The sequence below is a fragment of the Theropithecus gelada genome, chromosome 10 (assembly GCF_003255815.1).
Source record: "Theropithecus gelada isolate Dixy chromosome 10, Tgel_1.0, whole genome shotgun sequence".
Classification (NCBI taxonomy): domain Eukaryota; kingdom Metazoa; phylum Chordata; class Mammalia; order Primates; family Cercopithecidae; genus Theropithecus; species Theropithecus gelada.
In genome coordinates, this window is record NC_037678.1 from 56,642,776 (window position 1) to 56,666,222 (window position 23,447).

The 23,447-nt window shown below is 54.6% G+C and overlaps 2 protein-coding genes and 1 long non-coding RNA gene across 4 annotated transcripts in view; 1 reads left to right on the top strand and 2 right to left on the bottom strand.

Moving 5' to 3' along the window:
• The window catches only part of SLC12A5 (solute carrier family 12 member 5), a 38,971-nt gene extending 28,757 nt beyond the window's left edge, over window positions 1-10,214 (bottom strand). Inside the window, exon 1 of one of the 2 annotated variants that reach the window (XM_025398190.1) lies at window positions 10,024-10,214. In XM_025398190.1, the coding sequence (XP_025253975.1) occupies window positions 10,024-10,144 (121 nt within the window). In that variant the 5' untranslated portion in view covers window positions 10,145-10,214. Of the gene's footprint in view, window positions 1-2,603; window positions 2,813-10,023 lie in introns of those variants that run through there. The other variant, XM_025398192.1, reaches the window with a different exon arrangement.
• LOC112632531 lies at window positions 9,838-18,173 on the top strand. The gene is made up of 4 exons (XR_003121404.1): window positions 9,838-10,373; window positions 10,869-10,870; window positions 12,042-12,158; window positions 16,917-18,173. It is a non-coding gene; the product is annotated as an uncharacterized LOC112632531 (long non-coding RNA).
• On the bottom strand, window positions 15,286-22,805 carry MMP9 (matrix metallopeptidase 9). The gene is made up of 13 exons (XM_025398193.1): window positions 22,549-22,805; window positions 21,497-21,729; window positions 20,984-21,132; window positions 20,566-20,694; window positions 20,302-20,475; window positions 19,871-20,044; window positions 19,303-19,479; window positions 19,034-19,189; window positions 18,139-18,394; window positions 17,877-18,016; window positions 17,426-17,576; window positions 17,226-17,329; window positions 15,286-15,591 (listed from the first exon to the last, which is right to left on the bottom strand). The coding sequence occupies exons 1-13, from the start codon at window positions 22,684-22,686 to the stop codon at window positions 15,473-15,475; spliced, it is 2,100 nt and encodes a 699-aa protein (XP_025253978.1). The 5' UTR covers window positions 22,687-22,805; the 3' UTR covers window positions 15,286-15,472.
• Window positions 22,806-23,447: the final 642 nt, after the last annotated feature.

Consider the following 23,447-nt stretch of genomic DNA (forward strand, 5'->3'; position numbering starts at 1 on the left):
CCCGCCTTTCCACTAACTGCCTGGGCGGGACGCCAGGCTCCCGGGACTTGTCAGCCAGGGCCGATTTCGTCCCCTCCCTGAACGCCAGGCGCACTGGTTGAGGGGGATGGGGAATAAGCTTCCGAGTTCTCAAAGAACCAGAACAGCTAAGGGGAAACTCGCCCTGATTCCCCAGAGCCAAGAGTAAGGGTGATGCGGGAGCGCCGAGCCGCGCGCGAGCGAGAGGCAGGGCCAGACTGAGGCTGAACCCTCCCCACCCCCGCCCCCTGGGAGCTCTCAACCCGAATCGGCTTTCAATTAAGCTGCGGCGGCCAGAGCTCCCGGGGAGGAAACAGGCGAGAGGCGCAAGCTAAGAAGCCTCCCCGGGGCCTGGGGCTGGGCCTGGGGGAATCCCTAGGCCAGCTCCAAGAAGGAGAGGGGGCGTCAGACCTCAAGGGGAAAGAAGACAGGGACACATCCCTGGGCTCTTCTTCAGTCCAGAAGTGCGCTCTTGCTCGGGCCATCCCCACCGGCCCGAGGTCAGCAACCAGTTCCTTCCCGTACATCCCCAAGAATCTAGAATCAGACATGTCAGGGGCTCTTGGCCTGATGGTCCTCTCTCAAGCCCAGAAGGTCTTTAGCACCTCCTACCACCATCTCCCGGCACCGCTTGGGGAAGGGGGGACTTCTCTCTCTGGGACCCAGAGCACATGACCCAGGTTCTGGCCTCTTGAGTTCCAGCTCCTGGACCCTACGTAGAGAAAGAAGGTCTCCAGATGGGTCCGCTGCACTCAGTGTCTAGAAACTAACGGAGAGGGGATAGAACTGAAGCGAGTTCCTAGTTCAACTCCTGCCTCACACACACTGATGCCTCTTTTCCAGGCCTCCTGAGCCCCCATGGAAACCCCAAGGCCTGGTGAAACCTTGGCAGAGAAAGCGGGTGCTGGGGAATGGGACCATACCCGATTTCTGAGGGAACAGACAGATGCTCTCTCATCTAAGCCCCCCTCTCAGAGTGGAGGCTTCTGAAGGGGATCCCGGATGGACAGATCCGTGTCGGGATGCCTGGCGCTGCTGCAGACTCAACTTTGCCAAACTCCCCCGCCCAACCCCCGGCCAGAAGCCCGCGGGGGAGGGGGCGGATGCTGGATGAGGTGATCCCAGGGTCATTGGGGAGGTGGATGAGCTGGCCAGCTAGGAGTTCTGGCACCTGTATACCACTCAGCCCCCAGGAGGAATGAGGAGTTGCAGGAAGCGGGGGCGGGGGAGGGGGGTCAGATAAAGGATCAGGGACCCTGGTGTCCCCAGCCTTTCCAATCGGCCACTTGGCCCTGAGATCCAGGATCCGGAGGACCTCAGAGTCAAGGTTGCCAATCTCTAGAAGACCCTGCTCTTTCAGCCCTAGGCGCCATCCCCCAGAGGGATCTGCGGGAGTCTAAGCTCATAGGGTCAAGCAGTGCCCAGGGGAACGTTTGAAGGCGCTGAGCGCAGACAGCAGGCGCGGGAGGCGCGCTAGTGCGCAGGGGACGCAGCGCCGCTGGAGAGTTGGGGGTGGGGGTGGCTGACAGCCGTGATGGATGGCTGAGACCGCTGGGGGGCGGCGGGGGGCCTGGAAGCCTGAGGGGGTGGCTCGCCCCAAGACCTCGGAGCAAGGAAGCCGCGGAGGAGGGCGGGGGAGAGCGGGAGCAGCCAAAGGACTTGTCCCAAGCCCCTCGGTTCCTTGCGAGTCTCCGCACCCACCGCAGCGCGTCCGCAGTGTCCGCGCCGCGGCGCTGAGGATTCAGCCTCTGGGACCCTATTTCTGAGGCCTCACTGGGAAAGCTGGCAGAGCTAACTAAAAAGATTCCCCCCGCCCCGCCCTGGACCGCCCCAGGGAACTGAGAGGAGGGGGAAAGAGGGAAGAAAGGAGGGTGATCTTGCTTCCCGTCCTGAATAGGAACCCACGGGAAAACGAGAGAGAGAGAGAGAGATTCTGCAAAGTAGAGCTGAAAATCTATGGAGGTATGCTTCAGTCTGAGGTCGGACCTTGGGAAGCCTTGGGGGAGGGGTCCCAGATTGCACCAAGGGTTCCCTTAAGGAGACACCGCAGCCCGGACGGGGGCTGTCATATGGCCCCAACCCCCCCGCCCCCACACACACACAGACACACACACACACACACAGCCACCTCTTCCCCCATCTTCCAGATGGAAGTCTTAGAACGAGGGACTGCAGCAGACTGCGCCCCCCAGCACCACGGGTGCCTGCTCTGCGCCAGGACGCCGGGGTCCCCTGTCGGGGAAAGGAGCCCTCCTCCCGCCGTCGAGCTCCACATCAGCCCATTCTAGGTCTTCTATCCCCTTCCCACCGCCTCCTCGGTTTAGCTAACCCAAGTCGGCCCGAAGCCGTGGGCAGCGACAATCCCCCGGCCCGCAGCTCTGCCACCGGGCGCGGCGCATTCCAGCACCTTGGACAGCGCCCGGAGCATTCCAATGGAGCTCAGCTCCAGGCTGCGGCCGGCGCCCACCGCCCGGGTCAGTCCCAGCCTCCTCTCTGAAGGAGGTGGCCCCCGTTCCGCCTCTAACCCCAGAGCTGCCTCCTCTCCTCGCTGCCCCCTCCCCCGCCGCCCCCGGACCACAGCTTACCCGGGTTGGCTCCCCCGTCGCCGTCCTCGCAGTCCGTCAGGTTGTTTAGCATGGTGGCGGCGCGGCCCCTGGTCTGGGGATGGCTGCGCCGCCTCGCCCGCGCCCCTCTACCCGCCTTCGCCGCTCTCTCGTTCGCTCTAGCTCTCTCTCGCTCTCCGCTCCACGGAGGAAGAAGCTGCAGTGCCCGCCCGCCCGGCGCACACACACTCGCACACGGACACACGCTCACACCCGCGCGCGCCCCCTCTCAGCAGCGGCGCTGCTCACCTCATCCCGTATGCAGGAGGCGTGAGCCACTGGCGGGGTTTTGGGGGGAGAGCGGGAGGGAGGGAGAAGAGAAGATGAGGGGCGGGCAGAGCGCGACTAGTGGCCCCCTTGCACGAAAACTGGGGGATTGCGTGGGTGGGATGAAGGGGGTGCTTCGGGGGACAGGGCCTTGCCTCCCTTGAGCAGACGCAGCTCCCCCCCACCCACTCTCCGGGCGGGGCCCGGCACGTGGGCAGGTGCCATCCCGCGCCCTAAAAATAACGGCAGGGAACTAGGTCGCGGCCGCCGGGAGGCGGCCCCGCAGCGGCTGCCTGACTGGGGGTCTGGGGTAACCCCCGGGGGAAGATAAAGGGCACTGAAGTGGCCGTGGAGGTGCGCCATGGAACATGGGGCCCTTGAGAAGCCTCTCTGCAAGACTGGAGAGGCCAACCCTGAAGTGGGGGAGGAGAACCAGACCCTCTTTCATACCACTGCTCAAGAGATTGGAGCTGGAGGCATGTAGAGCCTAGGGCCCGTAACTAAAGCAATGTGCTACCCCCAGGGGCCTTCAGGTCACTGAACTGACTGATCCAACCTGTCTTAAAATGGGTGGGGTAGCGCCTGAGGAGTTACAAGGAACTCTCTCGATGTGCTTAGACTGACAAGAGTCCCATCATCCCACCCCCAAGACAAGTCCCTGGAGCCCACAGTCAGGGACCTTCTGACTGCCGACTGATCTAGAGATGAGACCTGGTGAGGAGGAGAAGAGGCGGCAGTGAGGCTCCAGGGAGGACCGACTTTCCACCAGGGACGGTGCAGCCTCTAGAGAGGACAGGCTGGTCCCAAGGCTGGCCAGGGACAGAGTGGGGGAGGGCGGAATGAGGCCGCCTGTCGGTTTGACACCAGATTTTCTCCTGGGGCAGAAGTGTCTAATCCCCTAATCCAGGATTGCTTTCGGAGGCTTCCAGAGCCGACATGCTCTCTGTCCTCCTCCTGGCTCCCCTAAGGCCAATCCCCCAGAAGCTTGATCATCTTGGGACCCCTCAGCGCCCCTAGAGTCCAGGTTTGATCCAGTGGTGCAGACATCTCAGGAAGTGGCATCAGAGGTTTGAAAGCTTTGAGTCTCTAGAAGATCTAAACATCTGAGGATGGGAGCAGATCAGGGTAAACAATCTTCACACTCGCACTAGCTCTCTCTCGCTGGCCCTCTAAGTTCCAGAAGAGTTCTAGGGTTGGGAAAGGATCAGTCATTGTATCTTACACACAGCTTTCCTTTCACAGATGAAAAAACTAAGGCCCATAGAGGGAAAATGACTGCCTGTGGACATAATGCCAGTGGATGGCAGAATTTGGTCTAGCATCCAGATTGCTTTACTCCAGTTTAGGACTCTCTTCATTGATAGAACTTATAAAAGTGGCCTTGCCTCCATAGAAGAGACAAGGATGCAGTCATATCCACGCCCCTCAGCAGCCTCTGGATATTAGCTCCTGAAAAAACAAAAACAAAAACAAAACAGGCACTAGGTCTGAGATGTGCTTTCTTCCTTTTCTTGTGCTCAGGCTTCAGGGGTGCAGGGCTAGAATGGACTCTTGGCTTGCAACTGAAGGGGAAGCCTCCAGAAAACCTGCAAAAATCCTAAAGAGCCATTCATATCCCTGGAGACTGGGGTATAGGGCAGCACTTTTTTCAGGACCATGGACAGGATCCAGGGCTCAGCTTTACTTGTATTAACACAATTTGTCAGTGGCTTCAGATTGGGTCAACCGTGGAGTTTTCAGCAGCTGACTCAAAAGTGCCTCTGAGGGACCTACCAACTAAGCTTCGCTGCCACTTCGTTTTTCAGATGCCCAAAGGACCCTTCAGGGTGGAAAGGTAGCTATTCAGACAAGTTGTGGGCACTGATATTCTTGGCTCTCCCAGAGAGAAAACCACCAAAAGAGTGAGATGAGTTTGAATTGGTGACAGAGGTTAAAAGAAGCCAGAGTTCAAAAATTTTTAAGCATGCCACTCCACTCTACACACACACACACACACACACACACACACACACACAGCACCAGCAGCAGCAGCAGCAGCACTGTGGTCTACTACTCTGCAGAGATGCATAACAGTAAAACACATGTAGCACGTTTGTCAGAGAAGTGCTATAGAATGAAGGAGATGCTGGGATTTTTCAGTAATCCCAGGTCTGGCATGTTCCCCTGGGGTTATTTTCCTTCATTTGTGGTCCAGCTTTGGCCACTCAGAAACTAAGTCCATGCATGGGGAAACCTAAATTTTAGGGAGTACAGGTGAAGGCAGGAGTGATTCCTCTTCCCCTGGGGAACCCATCTGCCCACCTTCACTAGAGTTCCCATCTCAAGAGCCATCTGAGATTCAGGAGATAGTGGTTCTATCATATGCTCTGCCCCTAAATTCTCTCTGTATCTCTGGGCAAAATCAGGTTCCTCTCTGTGGGCCTCGGTATCCCGTCCGTAAAAATGAGTTAGGTTGCATAATCCATGGCACTTCTTCCTACGCTGAAAACTCTTAGTGCTCTATTAATCTCAGACCAAAGTCACATATCCCTTCCTGAGGAGCCCAGACCAAGTGAGCAGACAGTTCCAAGGGGAGACCCCAGCCCCTCCATTGACACCCCTCACCTTTCAGGAAGATTGTGCCCTATTCTGGCCTCCAGCCAACTCTCTGTGGTGAGGTTTAGAGAAAACACATGGCAGGCACCTACTACACTGCCAGCCTGGCACTGGCCAGTAAAAGGTGACCCGCAGCTCAGAGCCCCAGGAACCTGGCTGCCAGCACAGCATCCCCTCCCGACCAAGAACCCTGGGGAGATCTGGGGCCAGGGAAACCCTCTCATTAAAGCAGCACAAGATCCAGAGCTAGGGAGGGTCCTATTTCTAAACTCTGAGTCTCTCAAACTCATACCCCCTCCCACCATATGTCTCAGAGAGAAAAAAGCTCAGAGAAGCTGCCTCCTGAGTGTCAGGATTTGGGAACTGGAAGAGATATTATAAATTATTTTTCCACTCTCCACTTATTGTGAAATTGGAGTCTGAAAATGGAAAGGTTCACATTTTCTTCATGGGGTGAACTTGTAACAGACTAGGGACTAGAACCCAGCCCCCTGACCTCCTGCCCAGGACTGCATCAACTGAACCAGGACGAGGGGCTGTTTGGAGGAAGCTAGAGCCACTGGACTGGGCCCTCTTTTCACAGGAGGCAGGCATAGCATTCCTCCTTATGGCTCAATCCCTCTGCTTCTGCATCTCCACTGCTTTACCCCCACAACCTAACCCACCCACCACTAGCTGTAGCCTCGTGGGCCCAGGGCCCTGAATGCCCTCCTTCACTCTTCTTCTCCCCCACCCGCATGCCCCATCCTCGGACCCAAAACCTTAGCAGTGAATTGATGAGTCCAGCGCAAAGCACACCCCACACACACAGGGCTCACTGCGGAGCACGTCAACCACCACCGTCTCCGTGGCAACCGGGGGTTTAATTAACAGGCTGCAGCCCCATCACCATAGCAACGGCACCCCAACAGCCCTTTATTCCTCTGCAGACTCAGCCCATCTTCCCTCTTTCCCAATCCGGACCCCTTTCTCGCTGCACTCCCCCCGCCATCGCCACCCCACCTGGAGAACTGAGGCCTAAAGATCGCTCTGGTTCATTGAGAAAAGGGGAGGGGAGAGGAGGGGGATGAGAGAGAAAGAGAGAGCAGCCTGTCACCATGGCAACTGCAGCCCCGTTCATAACCAGTGTGTTGCCATGGAGATTCCTAGGGCTCACCTTGGGCTGAGGTACCGGGCAGTGAGGTTCTGAGTTCTGGCTTGGGGATGGGATGACTGGAGATCTCCTTAGACAGGCTGGAAATCTCCATATCCAACATATATACCAATAACAGCATTATTCTTCCCAATTTACAGATGGAGAGACTGAAACATGAGGTTTGGGTCTAAAGGAGGCAGACAGCTTCATCCTTCCAAATCATCACAAAATCTTAGCATTTTTATGGTTAGAAGGACCCTTACATAGCTTCCTGTTCAACTCCTTTATATGACAGATGGGTATATTGAGGCCCAGAGAGGGGAAGCAATGTCCCCAAGGTCACATCACAGAGCCTGAGCTAGAACATAGATGGGCTACATTGTGGTCTTGCTCTATCCTCCCAGCATAAGTTAGCTCCCTCTCCCTCCATGGGGACACATCCCAACTCATGTTAGTCTTACCAGGTCCAGGGCTCTTTTCAGGGCCCTGACTCCTCCCTGAGAAACTGAGGCACAGTGGGGGATCAGGTAAAGGAACACGGGAGCATCTCAGAGTTGTAATAACTGTCACCAAGTCTACTTCTGTTCATCTAAGTTACCATCAATCTCCCATGACACAGGTGAAGTAAGTGAGGTGTGTGGCCCGCAATCCAGGGTTAGTGGAGGATTTGAGGCTCACCCTTGCCTTGCTTCTTTAACTCCTTATAAGTCATGTTCTCACCTGTAGCTCATCCTCTGGCAGCAGAAAGCACCCCAAGTGGCAAACCCCGCTCATTTGGCCCAGAGTAAAAGATAATACTCCCACACCCACACCATCTTCCCCAACCTTTCCCAATCTTAGACATGCTGCTATCCCTCCCTTTGGGTGAGGGCAAGATGTGGAAAGAGAATCTATCAGGGGCTAGAGGGCTGACACAAGAACGGCTGTGGGAAAGATACCGCCAGATGCTGGGTTCCCCTAAGCAGCCCTTGTCTATTCCCCATGCGGTGATCTACCAGAGGGGAGGTGCTTGAGGCTGTTTCGGGTTTAAAAGGTGAAAAGTCACCCAAATCATTGTCCAGATGGAACTTCTAATACACTCCTGCACACAGGTACCCACCCCTCAGATAGACACAGAAATGCACACATCAGCACACCCTTCAACACGCTGGCAAAGCAGTGACACACAGAAGCACTGAGTGAGTCACTGACCACCAAAACTAATGGGGGATGCTCCTCCCACAAGACACACACACACACAGCCTCTACCACAGCACACAGCATTCCAGGCTCACACACACTTGCACACCCAAAGCCTGGGGGCTGTATTTCACTTCGACCATACAGAAGTCTGAGTGTGAATGGGAAAACAGCAATCACCTTGGGACATGAGAGAGGGCCGTCTTATTCCTAAGCCAGGGGATGGGGAGTGAGAGAAGAGAAGGCAGGGGTAGAGAAGCAGGATCCCACAGCCACCCTCCTCTCATCTGATGAGCATTATACACCTACTAAGTGCCAGGCTCTGGATCTGGAACTCAGAACACAAAGAAAAAGGAGATGATCCCTGTCCTTGAGATGTTCCAATGGAGGATACTTATAAGTAAAGAAAATGACTGCCATCCACCAGAACGTGTGCACTAAGGGTGCAGTGGATGGGCCGGAGAGGAAACTGAAAACGATTTTTGGAAAAAGTTAAATGAGCTATAACTTACAGAATGAGTAGGAGTTTTCCTGGCTGATGGAGGTGGGAGAATGAATATGGACAAGAACACCAGAAGCAAATGAGGAAAGAGAGTGACAGACTTAAGGCTTTGGCCTTTATTTCGCAAGTGATGGGGGGGGCCTTCTGTGGAGGAAGGCTAGGGCAGGACTGGAGGCAGGGAGGCCAGTGGAGAGGATGTGGTCGTGACCATGTGAGGCTTGGAGCAGGGTGATAATGACAGAGGGGGGACCGATGCTGCCAGATTCAGGATAAGTTTCAGAGGTGAATAGCCAAGATGTGAGGACCAGCCGGATTTGCTGGAAAGAGAAAAGGAAGGGTTGAGAACGGCTCCAGAATTTCTGACTGTCAAATCTGGGAAGTCGGTAAGGTCATTCATGAAAATGAGAAAAGAGACAGATAATGAGAAAGATGAAGAGTGGAAGGAGCCCAAGAAATCCAAGTGGCCACAACCAGGAGGCGTTCGATTCACTGGAGCCATTTGGAATTCGAGGCCTCGATTTGGTCATCGGTACAATGAGGAGGTCCGCCAGATAACCCTCTAAGGGCTACTCTGGATTTCGGCGCTTGGGTTTGCTTCGGGGCGAGCTCACCTGCGGCTCGGCAGCGACCCCTGGCGGTCTGAGGAGGCTCCTCCTTCTCCTCCTCCTCCTCCTCCTCCTCCCCTCGCTGGGGCCACTACAAGTCCTTCCAGACCCGAGGGCCTCAGGGCCAGGGAGAGGACCCCTGATGAGTGCCCCCTGCGGGGAGACTGTGCATGCACCCAGGATGCTACTTCTCCACCGAAAGCCAGAAGGATCTTTCCCCTCCCCTATATTGTGTGTTCTGCGTGTAACTTCCATTACAAGACTCCTGCACAGAGCCCGCGAGGAAGACGCCCCCAACCCCGCCTGAGCTGGCCCCTCCCAACCCTTCCGGAGCTCGAGCAGACGAGGAGCTAAGTGGGTCCCCGAGGGTCAGGATCAGCGACCCTACGGCATCCTCCCTGAATCTAGCTGCCCAGGATCCACACTAACTTCCCTGCCTCCCGTCTCCTTCCCGGGATCTCCAGTCGCTGTCCGCTAAACCTCCAGGGAGGTAGAGGATTGGAGGATCCGCCAGGCACCGAGGACCCGCTGACCTGGCACCTGCCTCCGTAACCCTGACTCAGTTTTCCTCCCGCCCTCGACCCCACCCCCTCCCTGGCTCCACTCTCATCCTCCTGGCCCAACTCATTCCCCACTGGTCCCGCCCTTTCCTGACCCCAAACCAACCTAGTCCCGCCGCCTCCCCTTTAGGGGCTTCTGACCACCCCCTTCAACACACAGCCCCCTCTTTCCCTACTTCCACCTCCCCACTCTGGTCCCGCTCACTACTCGAGATGTCCCCGCCACTTTAGTGCCCTCCGGCCTACTCTCCACCTTGACCCCGGCCCTTCCATCACCAGTCCCGCCCCCTTCGCCTCGGTCCCAACCCCTTCCCTGGCCCCACCCCTTTCCATTGTGGCCACGCCCACCTCGCGTCTGACCCCTCCCCCTTTCCACTTTCCGTTCCGCGACCCCGGCCCCTAGGTTTCCTAGTCCCGGCTCCGTTACCCCCTCAGGCCTAGGGCTGGGACCCCTCCCCGTCCCCGGCCTTGGCCCAGCCTCCTTCAACAGACGGTCCGCCCCGGCCCCTCCTCCTCGTCCCGCCCGGCCCTGGCAGGCCCCGCCCCCTGCGGCCTCTACCTTTGACGTCTTCCCCCGGGAGGTGGCGGGGGTCTGCGACCGAATGCCGGCGGGACTCCGGGTCAGGGCTTCTGGCGGGCCCTGCGGGGGGCAGCGAGGTGACCGTGAACCTGCGGCTCATGGCGCTGAAAGGGGCCAGGCGGCCGCAGCGAGGGCCGGTATCGCACAAGTGGCTGCAGCCGGGCTCTAGGAGGGAGAAAGAGCGGATCCCCCCACCCGCCCCCTGCTAGACGCGACGCTGCGCAGGGTCCTAGTGCCCGCTGTGCTGAGGGTTCCTGAATCTGTCCACTTCGCTGGGAGGCCCTGGGCTCCCCAGTGCCACCCGAAGGGCCTGAGGAGGCCATCTGCAGGTGAGAGTCGTCCCTACAACGGGGGCACCTCTGCTAGGGTCTCCTAAACACCTGGGGTTCATTCATTCATTCATTCATTCATTCGGCACATGTCGATAGCGCTCCTATGTTTCGGGCAATGGTGCGAGGGATACGTCGGTGAATGAGATCCATTGGCTTCTTGTCCTCAAGTGGCTTAAATTCTAATAAGAAGAAAAAGATTATATGTGAGCAAACGCACAGATGCGATCATTTGAGATTGGGTGTATGTTTAAAACTAGGGCCGTGGGATAATGGGTAAGAGAGTGGACTGCTTTAGGGGTGGTCTGAGAAGGCCTCCTAGAAGATGTGGTATTTGAGCTGCGACCTCACTGATGAGAAGAGCCAGCTATGCAAAGATCTAGGGGGAAGAGTTCTCTGGAAGAAGAAATAGCAAGTGCAGAGGCTTGGGGTGACAAGGAGCCTTAATGTCCAAGAAACAGCAAGGTCATTCTGTCTGGAAGAGAATGAGTGGAGAAGTGAGTGACTGGAGATGAGGGAAGAGAGAAGGGCAGATCATGTGGTCTTCTGAAGGCTTTGGGAAGGAGCCTGGATTTTTTGAGCAGGGAAATGATGTGATCTGATTTATAATTTAACAGGATCATTCTGGCTGCTGGGTGAAGGTTCGACTAACGAATGGCAAGACTAGAAGCTGGAAATCTAATTAGGAGGCTCCTGCAGACCCCAAGCTCGGGGGTGATGACAGCCAGACTAGAGTGGTGGCAGTTGTCTGATTCCAGTTAGGTTTTGAAAGTGAAACCGTCAGGACCCACTGATGGTTCGGATGTGACATGTGACCATAAGAGTGAAATCAAGGAGAAATCCTGGCAGTTCACACACTGCTGGTGGGAGTGTAGTTAGGCAAAAACTACTTTGGGAAACTGTTTGGTAACATCTACTAAAGCTGAACATACACACATCCTTCAACCCAGCAGTTTTTCTCCTAGATGTATACCCAGAAGAAATGACTGCCCGTGTTCACCAAAAGACATTTACCATGAGTGTTCATAGGGGCATTGTTCATAATAGCCCTAAACTGGGATCTACCAAATGCTTGTCAACAGTAAAATAGAGAAATAAGTTGTAGTACCTTCACACAATGGAATACCATCTACGGTTCTCAGAACAATATGGATGAATCTCACAAATAGAACCTTGAGAAAAAAGAGTCCAGACACAAAAGAATACCTACCTTATAACATCATTTAAATAAAGTAAAAAATAGTCAAAGTCTATCTAAGCTGTTAGAAGTAATGACAGTGGTGCTGGGCACGGTGACTCACACCTGTAATCCCAGCACTTTGGGAGGCTGAGGTGGGTGGATCACAAGGTCAGGAGTACAAGACCAGCCTAGCCAAGATGGTGAAACCCAGTCTGTACTAAAAATACAAAAATTAACCAGGTGTGGTGGTTGGTGCCTGTAATCGCAGCTATTTGGGAGACTGAGGCAGAGAATTGCTTGAACCTGGGACACGGAGGTTGCAGTGAGCTGAGTTTGCACCACTGCACTCCAGCTTGGGTGAGAGAAAAAAAAAAGTAATGATAGTGGTACCCCTTGGGGAGAAGGGGTAGTGATTGCAAGCAGGCTTCTAGGGTGCTGATAATGTTTTGTTTCTTTCTTTCTTTTTTTTTTTTTTTTCCTTGAGACAGTCTCACTCTGTCGCCCAGGCTGGAGTACAGTGTCATGATCTTGGCTCACTGCAGCCTCCACCTCCCAGGTTCAAGCAATTCTCCTACCTCAGCCTCCCAAGTAGCTGGGATTACAAGGTGCCCACCACCACACCCGGCTAATTTTTGTATTTTTAGTAGAGAGAGAGCTTCACCATGTTGGCCAGGCTGATTTCTAACTCCTGATCTCAGACAATCCACCCACCTTGGCCTCCCAAAGCGCTGGGATTACAGGCATGAGCCACCATGCCCAGCCTCTTGTTTCTTGACCTAGTCCTGGTTACACACTTGTGTTCCATTTGTGAAAATGTCTTCAAATGTACACTTATGATAGATACCTTTGTATATTTATTATATTAAAGCAATGATTCTCAACTGGGAGCAATGTTGATCGCCAAGGAACATTTGGCAATATTCAGAGACATTTTTGGTTATCACAACTAGAGCGGGGGTTAGTACCAGCATCTAGGGGCTACAGGTCTTTTGAGCTCTCTAGGTTTGTACCAGGGCTGCCTGGCCATGAGTCACAGTTCAACATTACCCTGCTGCACCCCATCCCCACACTGGGGCCTTCCTTAGCAGAGGGGGCTGACCCTGAATGGGCCTGGCATCTGGCCATGGATCCTGCCACCTCCTAGAGGAAGACACCAAACATGCTAGAAGGTACAGTGTAGATGTATGGTGTAAGACAATCCCTCACAACAAAGTATCCAGCCCAAAATGTCAATAGTGTAGAGGCTGAGAAATCCAGTACTAGAAAAGAAGTTTAAATAACTGATTCCTGGATTTTAGGACTGATTAGGTGTTCAGCTTGATTGAAGGTGGATGATGTTGTCTCTTATTAAGGTGGTAACAACAGAGGAGCACGTTTAGAAGGTGAAACTCAGGAGTCAGTTTGGACCCATTAGGTTGAGAGGTCTGTTTGGCAGCTAAGGAGCCATGTAGAGTAAGCAGTTGAACATATGAGTCCAGAGCTCGGGGTGGGGGAGAAGAGGTTAAGGCAGGAAACATAAATTTCACAGTCTTTAGCAGAGAGATGCTATTTAAGGCTGTGGGCTACCAGACATCACAGGGAACAAGTATACACAGAGCAGAGAATTCCTACGATTGAGCACAAGGGTGCTTCTGTCACCAGAAGAGGAAAATCCACCCAGTGAGGTAGGAGGAGACCCAGAAGTAAGGTTCCAGAGGCAGAGAGTTTCAGGAGGAAGGGCAGGATCCCCTATGTCAACGTGGGGAGAGTTGGTGTGGGATGAGCAGAGAGGAGCTCCTGTCACATCTGGCTACGAGAAGGTCATAAATGGCTTTGAAGAGGGTGGCTTTGGTGGTGTAGTGGGGTGGGAGCCAGGCTGGAAATGACTGAGGAGAAAATGGGAATTGAGGAGATGGAGACACTAAGTAGAGACCATGCTGTGGGGAAGCTTTACTGTGAATGGGGATGGGGAGAGTAGAGAAATAGACTAGTGTCTAGTGGGGGCAGGGGTTAAGAGAGATTGCAAACAAGCCATGGCGGGGAATGTTTGTACACCAGTGGCAGTGGGTCATTCGAGCAAGAAACAGATGAAAGAGGAAGCTCAGGAGCGCAGTTCTCTGGACTTCTACTTAAATTCCCAGGTGGGCTCTGATCAAACCCATCACCTCCACTAATGCGCCCCAATCTTTCAGTCAAGTCCCTTTGCTAACCCGTAAGGTCAAATTCATATTCAGCCTGGCATTCAGGACTTCTCTCATCTAGCCCAAACTAGCACTCCTATCTTAACTATTCCGGAATCCTCTCCGTTCCCTCTTATCCACCCACTACTACCCCATGCTGGAGTTCTGAGCCATTCGAAGTTCTCCAGACACCCACTGTTTTTTCTCTTCTCCCAGCACTTGTACCAAGAACCCACATTCAAATCCCACTGTTACCACTCACTAGCTATGAGACTTTGGGTGAGTTGTATAATTCTCTGGGTCTCATCTGTAAAACAAGGGATTAGTGATGGGAGTAATAATAGTACCTACAAAGTAATAGTAGTACCTATCTCATCTGGTTATTTTATCGTACATAATGCACATAGAACAGTGCCTGGCACATAGTGCCGTACAAGGGGTAGCTACTAACATCAGGTATATGATCCATATTTTATTTATCCACTGCCTTACTCCTGGGCATCTAGGTTATTGCCAGTGTTTCACTAACAAACAGTGCTGCAATCAACATCCTTCTATGTGTTGTCTTGTGCACATATGTGAGGGTCAGAAAGTAATTACATTTTTAGGTTTAGTGGTTCTTGATAAATTACCCTCTAAGAAGATTGTCCCTTGCACAGGAAGAAGCTCATTGGTCCTTCCTGATTCAGTTCCAGTTCAGATGTCATCTTGATGAGAAACGTTCCTGGACCTCAACCACAACACACACACACACACACCCCATTATTGTAGAATAAAAGATCATGCACTGTACACTCCCCAAGTGTGATCCCACCCCCACCACCCATAGAATTACCCTTGTAAATAGGTTAGACTCTCTGTAGGTGAAGCCTGGAGTTGCATTTTAAGCAAGTTCCAAGGGCAATCTTATGCATTCTAAAGTCTAACTCATTTCTCTACACCCAGTGCCCAGTACAGGACCTGGCTCCATGCAGGGGCTCAATAAGTGTTTGATGAATGAATAAACAGGTTGATCATTTCCTTGACTGTAAAATAGAAATAATCACATCATACTTTCCTAATAGGAATGATTGAATATGTAAACATTTACAAAGTGCCTAAAACACACTTTCTTTTTTTTTTTTTTTTGAGATGGAGTCTCACTCTGTTGCCCAGGCTAGAGTACGGTGGCGCGATCTTGGCTCACTGCAATCTCCACCTCCCAGGTTCATGCCATTCTCCTGCCTCAGCCTCCCGAGTAGCTGGGACTACAGGTGCCCATCACCACGCCCGGCTAATGTATTTTTGTATTTTTAGTAGAGACGGGGTTTCACTGTGTTAGCCAGGATGGTCTCAATCTCCTGACCTTGTGATCAGCCCGCCTCAGCCTCCCAAAGTGCTGGGATTACAGGCATGAGCCACCACGCCCAGCCTAGAACACTTTCTGGCACATAGAAAGTACTCTATCAGTGATTCATTTTTCTTTCTTTTTTTTTTTGCACTCTATCAGTTAAATACATACATGCATACATACGTGCATATATGTGTGTGTGTGTGTGTGTATATATATATATATAAAAATAAAGTCTGCTTCTAAAGGTTAGAGAATCCAAGTTTATTAGAAACACTCCAACAAAAAAAGAAGGTGAGAAGAGAGGGCCCAGCCCACCTCCACTCCTCCCTGTCCTCCAGAACACAATACCAGTTTGTATCCGGCAAACTGGATCCCTCCCCAGGGTTGGTCCCAGTGGGGATTTACATGCCAAAGCAGGACAGGAGCCCTAGTCCTCAGGGCACTGCAGGATGTCATAGGTCACGTAGCCCACTTGGTCCACCTGGTTCACCTCACTCTGGGAACTCACGCGCCAGTAGAAGCGGTCCTGGCAGAAATAGGCTTTCTCTGCGGGAGACAGGCAGGCATGAGAGGAGTGATTCTAATTATCCCACATATACCGAAATAGGAACAAGATCTTGACAACCATCTCTTCTGCCATTTCTAGAACTTTCTAAGGTTTTCACATATCACCTCCATCCCTCCCACCTGTCTGTGAGATGCTGAAGGGCACAGACTTCAGTGCCCATAGCACTGCCACAGAGCCTAGCACACAGTAGGTACACCATACACATTTTGTGAATGAACTAACGAATGAATAGACCAACTATCTTAATGCTCAGAACAATTCATTCAACACTCATTCATTGAACAAATCTGTTCACTCATCAACAAGTATTTGTTGAGCACCTACTGTGCGCTCTGTTCAAGACACTGGGGGTAAGCAGAAAAAAATGCAGGCATGATCTCATATATCTTGGTGCTTACACTCTAGTGAGGCAAGAGACAATTAACAAGCAAACACGTAAATAAATGAGATTGGTTTTGAAAATATAGAAAGCAGCCAGGTGCTGTGGCTCACGCCTGTAATCCCAGCACTTTGAGAAGCCGAGGGGGGTGGATCATGAGGTCAGGAGTTCAAGACCAGGAGAATTGCTTGAACCAGGGAGGCAGAGTTTGCAGTGAGCAGAGATCGCGCCACTACACTCCAGCCTAGGCGACAGAGTGAAACTCCGTCTCAAAAAAAGAAAATATAGAAAGCTATGGAGAAAATAAAAACAAGTAAATAGATAATAAGCATCAGAGAAGGCCTCACTGAAGCAGTGGCCTTAGCACCAAAACCTGAAAGAAGACAGGGGGACGGCCCGGTGACAATCTGGAGGGAAAGCCTTCCAGATAGAAGGAACAACTGGCACAAAGCCTCTAAGCTAGGAATGACCTTGATCTGCTCAAAGAGCAGCCAGTGCGGGTGGAGCAGAGTAAATAACAGGAGGAGTGGGAAGAGATGAGAACAGAGGCGTGGAAGGTCAGATCCTGTTAGTTTCTTTGACCTTGGAATTCATCTGGGGTCACTCCCAAGACCATTGACCTCCACTCCTAGCCCCTCCCTAATCTCATGGAATATGTTAAAGGTACTGGACAGCCAGTATGGTTTGGGCTGGGGTGTTTATAAAGAAGATGGCAAAAAAAATGACAGACTCGAAAAAGATTTTGGTGACAGAAAATCTTGTTCGCCTTGTCAACTGTTTGGATGACTGGTGAGAAAGGAAAGTCAAGTGTAATTCCAGCTATCTTCCCCATATTACAGATGGGGAAACTGAGGCTCAAAGAGTAGAGAAGTAGTGACTTGCCCAAAGTCACAGAGCTGTGAATTGTCGCATCTCTCACTGTAGCACAGTGCCTGGCACATTGTCGGCACTGTTGTCTAATAAATAAGTTTCCATGCAAAGCACCTGTGTCCTGTACTGAAGGAGAAACAACTTCCAGCCGGGGAGGCAGGAAATCTGGGTCCTGGTCTTGGTTGCATCCCTGACTTCCTAAATGACCTGGAGAAGGCCTCTGTCTGCCTCTACTGGGATCTTGTCTGTGCTGGGGCATTTGCTTCCATTTCCAAGGGCTTTATCTTCCTCGCTCAGAATTTGACCAATCACTAAGAAGAACCTAGCGTGGTGTCTCACGAAGGGACCCTCCTCAGCCCTCACCTTGGTACTGGAAGACGTCGTGCGTGTCCAAAGGCACCCCGGGGAACATCCGGTCTACCTCGCTGGCGCTCCGGGGATCCACCATCTGCGCCTTCACGTCGAACCTGCGGGCAGGCGCGGAGGAGACAGGTGCTGAGCCGCCGAGCGCGCGGACGGACGGCGCCCGGGCTCCCCCTGCGGGCGGCCTCGGCGTCGCTCACCTCCAGAAGCGCCGCCCGCTGAATAGCAGCATCTTCCCCGCGCCACGCCGGAGGGCCCCGGTCACCTGGGCCACGTCGGCGCCCAGGCCCAGCTTGTCTAGACGCCTCGGGCCCAGCACCGACGCGCCTGTGTACACCCACACCTGGCGCCCTGCAGGGGAGGAGGGTCACATCGGTCTGGAGGCGCAGAGAGAGCCCGTACTCTTCTAGAACGCTAGGAGGGAGATCCCGGCGAGGCCTTTCTAGCCCGCGTGCCCGCAGTCCCTGCACCCCAGGGGCAGAGGCGCTGGGTAGAGCGGCGCGAGGGCGTGGAGAGGAAAGGGCAGAAACTCAGCCGTCCCTACGTTTGCTAAACTGAGTCCGCCAGGGGGCGTTTTTTTCTAAAATGCACAAGACATTTCCTGTGTCTTGACTGATGGGGATTGACAGGGAGGCGTAGAAGGTAACTAACCAGAGAAGAAGAAAAGCTTCTTGGAGAGCGGCTCCTCAAAGGCCGAGTCCAGCTTGCGGGGCAACGCGGGCCACGTGTCGGCGATAAGGAAGGGGCCCTGCAGCCGGCTCCCCCTGCGCTCAGAGAATCGCCAGTACCTCCTGAGAACGCGAAGAGAGAAAGGACGGGCTCTGAGCCTTGGACCCAGGGCCAGTGGGCAGGAAGGGACGGGCAGTCCCTCCGCCAAGCCCCCTCCCGCATCCACACATCCCTGCCTCCTCACCCATCCTTGAACAGATACAGCTGGTTCCCGATCTCCGTGATGGCGTCGAAGATGTTCACGTTGCAGGCATCGTCCACCGGATTCAAAGGCACAGTAGTGGTCGTAGAAGGGCCAGCAGTGGGGGGACCTGTGGGGCCGGCTGTGGGGCGGTCTGAGGGGCGGACAGTGGGGGGTCCAGTGGGGCAGACCGTCGGGGGAGCCGTGGGCTGCGGTGTGGTGGTGGTTGGAGGCCGTGGCTCAGGTTCAGGGCGAGAACCTAAAAAGAGACACGGAATGAGATACTCCCTATTCATGCATACCTCTGTACGCCTAGAACATCTGCTCCCCTAAGCCTCTCAGTGAGGCCCCTCTGGCACACAGGCTCTTCCTCACTTAGCCTGCCTTCCCAAACCACAGGACTTTTTTTTTTTTTTTTTTCTAGCGGCATCCTCTATGGCCCAGGATGGAGTGCAGTGGTGCAATCATAGTTCACTACAGCCTCCAACTCTTGGGCTCAAGGGATCCTCCCACCTCAGCCTCCAGAGTAGCTAGGACTACAGACATGTGCCTTCACGCTCGGCTAATTTTTTTGTAGAGATAGGAGTCTGGCTATGTTGCTGAGGCTGGTCTGGAATTCCTGGGCTCAAGCAATCCTCCCGCCTGGGTCTCCCAAAGCGCTGGGATTAGAGGCGTGAGCCACCATGCCCAGCGTAGACTGGCTTTTGAAGTCACGCCTATCTCTCTCTCTGAAGTCTCTTTATCACCATCTCTAAGCACTGACATGGCAGCGACTGAGCCCAGGCTCTATTTCCACACAGACGTTGAGGTCCCACCTCTCCCAACCCCCAATTCTTTGGTACTGTGGCACAGCCACGCCCTTTCCCCTCCTCCTCCCATCCCTGCCCCAAGGCCTCACCATAGAGATACTGGATGCCATTCACGTCGTCCTTATGCAAGGGGGGCTCCTCAGTGAATCGGTACATAGGGTACATGAGCGCCTCCGGCACTGAGGAATGATCTAAGCCCAGCGCGTGGCCGAATTCGTGAGCCGCCACGAGGAACAGACTGTATCCTGGAAGGAGAGGGAGCCTGAGACGTGAGCGCCGAGCCAAGCCCCCAGCCCTGGCCACCTCACCACCACCACTGCCGGGAACCCCAGCCCCGGAGCCTCGGGACCCCGCCTACCTTGGTCCGGGCAGAAGCCCCACTTCTTGTCTCTGTCAAAGTTCGAGGTGGTAGCGCACCAGAGGTACCCATCTCTGCGGCCCTCGCTGGTACAGGTCGAGTACTCCTTACCCAGGAAGGTGAAGGGGAAAACGCACAGCTCCCCCGCCGAGTTGCCCCCGATCACGGTCGAGTCGGCTGGAGAGACCCAAGGCCTTGGATGAGCCAGGTGGATGAGTCCAATAAGGAGCCAGGGGCCGACCCGACAGGGAGCTAGACAATCTTGGTGGCCTAGGGGGCGCTGTAAAGCACTCCTGAGAAGAGGCTAGACCCGTGGGCGGTGCCAGGGACACCAGTACGTGGAAGAGGCGGCCAGCTGAGCAGATAAGGCCGAACCTCCGTGGCTGGGGCGGGGCCGTTGGAAGTCAGGGATGGGGTGGGGGGGGCTGTGGTGTAGGTGGGCGGAGTAACGGCCGTCCTGAAGACCAGTGAGAGTGGAAAGACAAACTGATGAGGGGAAGAGCCGCGTTTCGGGGGCCAATGCGTGATGAGAGGGCGGGGCTGAACCTGGTAGACAGGGCGGAGGTACCTCGGGTCGGGCAGAAGCCGTAGAGCTTGTCCTGGTCGTAGTTGGCGGTGGTGGCGCACCAGCGGTAGCCGTCGGAGCGACCGTCCGTGGTGCAGGCGGAGTAGGATTGGCCTTGGAAGATGAATGGAAACTGGCAGGGTTTCCCGTCAGCATTGCCGTCCTGGGTGTAGAGTCCTGGGGCGAGGGGGAGGTGGGAAAGGGGGAGAAGGTGGAGACAGCACATTTTAACCCCCAAGTGTGTCCTGTTCTTTGACCCATGGACGGTCTGCAGTTCATCCCTCCTGTCCTCATTTCTCAGATGAGAAAATTGGGCCCAGAGTGCGGGAGGGTGAATTGTAGGCCACACAGCACTAGCGGCAGAGCTGGGATTAGAACCCAGGACTATCGAGGGTGGTGGGCGCCCCCAGCCCTCGGCGCGCCCCCACACTCACTCTCGCTGGGACAGAAGCCAAACCGGCGGTCAGTGTCGTAGTTGGCCGTGGTACTGCACCAGGGCACGCCGTCGGAGCGACCGTCGGTGGTGCAGGCAGAGTAGGAGCGGCCCTCGAAGGTGAAGGGGAAGTGGCAGGCCGCGCCATCTGCGTTTCCAAACTTAGTTGGAACCACTGCGGGAGGAGGGGAGACCGGAGTCAGGGCGGCAGGTGATGGGTGGGAGAGGACAAGGGAATCGGGGCCAGGATGACTCAGAATCTCACCGACGCCCTTGCCCAGCGACCACAACTCGTCATCGTCGAAATGGGCGTCTCCCTGAATGCCGGGCCCAGGAGGAAAGGCGTGTGCCAGGAGCCCGTCCTTCCCATCGAAGGGATACCCGTCTCCGTGCTCTGAAGAAACAGGTGGAGAGGAAGAGGGTTAGCCGAGTAGTGTTGCGCAGATTGTGCTCTGCCCAAGGCAAGGGCTCCGAAATAACTGCAGGCTGAAATCCCGCCTGCGCGAAGCTCTCCCAGGCCGGCGCCCCGGCCCGTGCACTGTCTGGCAGGAGGGGCCATATAAGCCAGGCCAGCGCGGGCAGGCAAGAGGAAGCCGGGGCCACTGCTGCCTCCACGCTCTCCGTGGTCCTCCCTTCCCTGACCCCGCCCAGGTCTCCTGGATTTTCCCTCCTCGCGTTCTCACCCGCGACACCAAACTGGATGACAATGTCTGCGTCCCGGCTGTACACGCGAGTGAAGGTGAGCGGCGTCACCGCGCTCCACAGCGCAAAGGCGCGGGCAAAGGCGTCTTCAATCACCGCCCGCGGCAAGTCTTCCGAGTAGTTTTGGATCCTGTAGAGTAAAAGCCAGAGGAAGCAGATCAGAAGTGAAAGGCTGGAGCGGGGCAGCAGGGACGCCCCATATGGCAGAGACTTCAACATACGCAATGTTCCCTGCCGTCCACGCTCTCATCTATAAATTGCTTCCAGACTGTTTTTTATCTACTTAGACCTTCACAATGGCCCTGGCAGGAGGACTTGGATTGCAAGAGCCATTTCCCTGAAGGAAAAACTGAGGCTCAGAGGTGGAGACACTCCCCCGGGGTCACACATTAAATAGTGAAACCCAGGGACCCGTAAAAGACAGGACGTGTTCACCGCTGGCCGGAGAGCCAAACCTGCCCTCCCCGCCCCCCGTCCCCGCGGCCGCGGCTCACCAATAGGTGATGTTGTGATGGTGCCACTTGAGGTCGCCCTCAAAGGTTTGGAATCTGCCCAGGTCTGGGACCCCGCACCGTGGGGTTCGCATGGCCTTCAGCGTGGCGCTGTCCAGCTCACCGGTCTGGGGCAGGGACAGTTGCTTCTGGAGAAGCAGCAGCGCAGGCCCCAGAGATTTCGAGTCTCCATGCATCTCTGCCACCCGAGTGTAACCATAGCGGTACAGGTAGTCCTGTGGATGAAGGGGCACACACATGCCAGATCTCTAACACCTTTCTCTGTCCAGCTGGAGCCAGGACTCCCTCCAGACACTCATGGAGGGAGTTTTTTTTTGTTGTTTTGTTTTTTTTTTTTTTTTTTGGAGAGATGGTATGAGCTCACTGCAGCCTCGACTTCCTGGGCTCAAGAGATCCTCCCATCTCAGCCTTCTGCATAGCTGGAACTACAGGTGCACACCACTGTACCTATTTCTTTATTTTTTTTTTTTTTTGTAGAGACAGGATCTTACTATGTTGCCTAGGCTGGGATCAAACTCCTGAGCTCAAGCCATCCTACCGCCTCAGCCTCCCAAAGTGCTGGGATTACAAGTGTGAGCCATCATGCCTAGCAGGGACTAGCATTTAATAAAACATTAAATGCTTTCCAGACACCAGTGCTTTCTGACCACCCAGGAATCTCCCCTCCCTTAGACATCCTCAGCTCCTTCTCACCCCTGGATGCCTCTAGCCCATTTCTACCCCACAGCTGCATAAGGTTTGCTCCTGCTCACTCCCAGCCCACACTTACCCCCGAACCCTCCAATGCCTCCCCCACCCCAAACCATTTCCCATTTCCCACTTAGGAAAGCCCCATTGCCGATTTCTGGCCATCACTGCTCAAAGCCTCCACAAGACCCCCCAATTGCCTAACCCTGGACACCTCTCTTCTTCAGATATGCCCATCACCACCAACACACCCCTAAAGCATCTCCTCTGAGGCCCTGTGTCCTCTCTGGGAGACTCAGCACCCTCCCGGACAGCCCTCCCCAACTCTAGACTAGGTGTTTGCCCACCTCTGCCAGCTGCCTGTCAGTGAGATTGGTTTTCAGGTCTCCAGGGAAGAGCACAAGGGTGGACCGGCGCTGTCTGGGGGCAGCACAGCAGCAGCCCAGCACCAGGAGCGCCAGGACCAGGGGCTGCCAGAGGCTCATGGTGAGGGCAGCAGTGTCTGACTGCAGCTGCTGTTGTGGGGGCTTTAAGGAGGCGCTCCTGTGACCCCACCCCTCCTTGACAGGCAGGTGCTGACTCAGGGGACAGGGTGTGTGTGTGTGTGTGTGTGTGTGTGTGTGTGGCAGCCCCAGCATGAGAAAGGGCTTACACCACCTCCTCCTGTCTCCCCTGCCCGCAGTCTCCACTGCCAAGTCAGGCAAGACCCCAGACCCACAGGAAACCACAGGCCCTCAGGGGAGGGGTAGGGTTTTGCAAACTGCAGAGCTTGTGGGAACTGTATGAAAGGGAGGGAGGGGGATGAAGCTGGAGGGATCCCCCATCCCTTGGTCTGAAAGCCTCCAGTGGTCAGTCAAGGGAAAGTGATGGAAGACTCCCTGAGACTTCTTTCTGAATCTAATGATCCCCCTGGCCCATCCTTGGCCTTTTGCAATACCCCCTCCCAGGTCAGATCTCCTCCCCAAACCCCTCCCCACACTCCAGGTTCTGTCCTCTTTTTCCCTCCCTGACAGCCTTCTTTGACTCAGCTTCCTCTCCCTGCTTCATCTGGGGGCGGAAGGAGTGGGCTCTGCCAGGCAGGGCTGGGGAATTCCACTGGGGCAACCCCCTGTCTTCGGCAGGCTGAATTTTCAGGGTAGTAAAGGGGAGAGTAGCAGCCTCTAGAAAACAGCAGACATGGTTTTACTCTTTTCCTTCAGGACCTCGGCAAATGTCCTACCACTCTGAATGTGTTTCCTCAAATGTG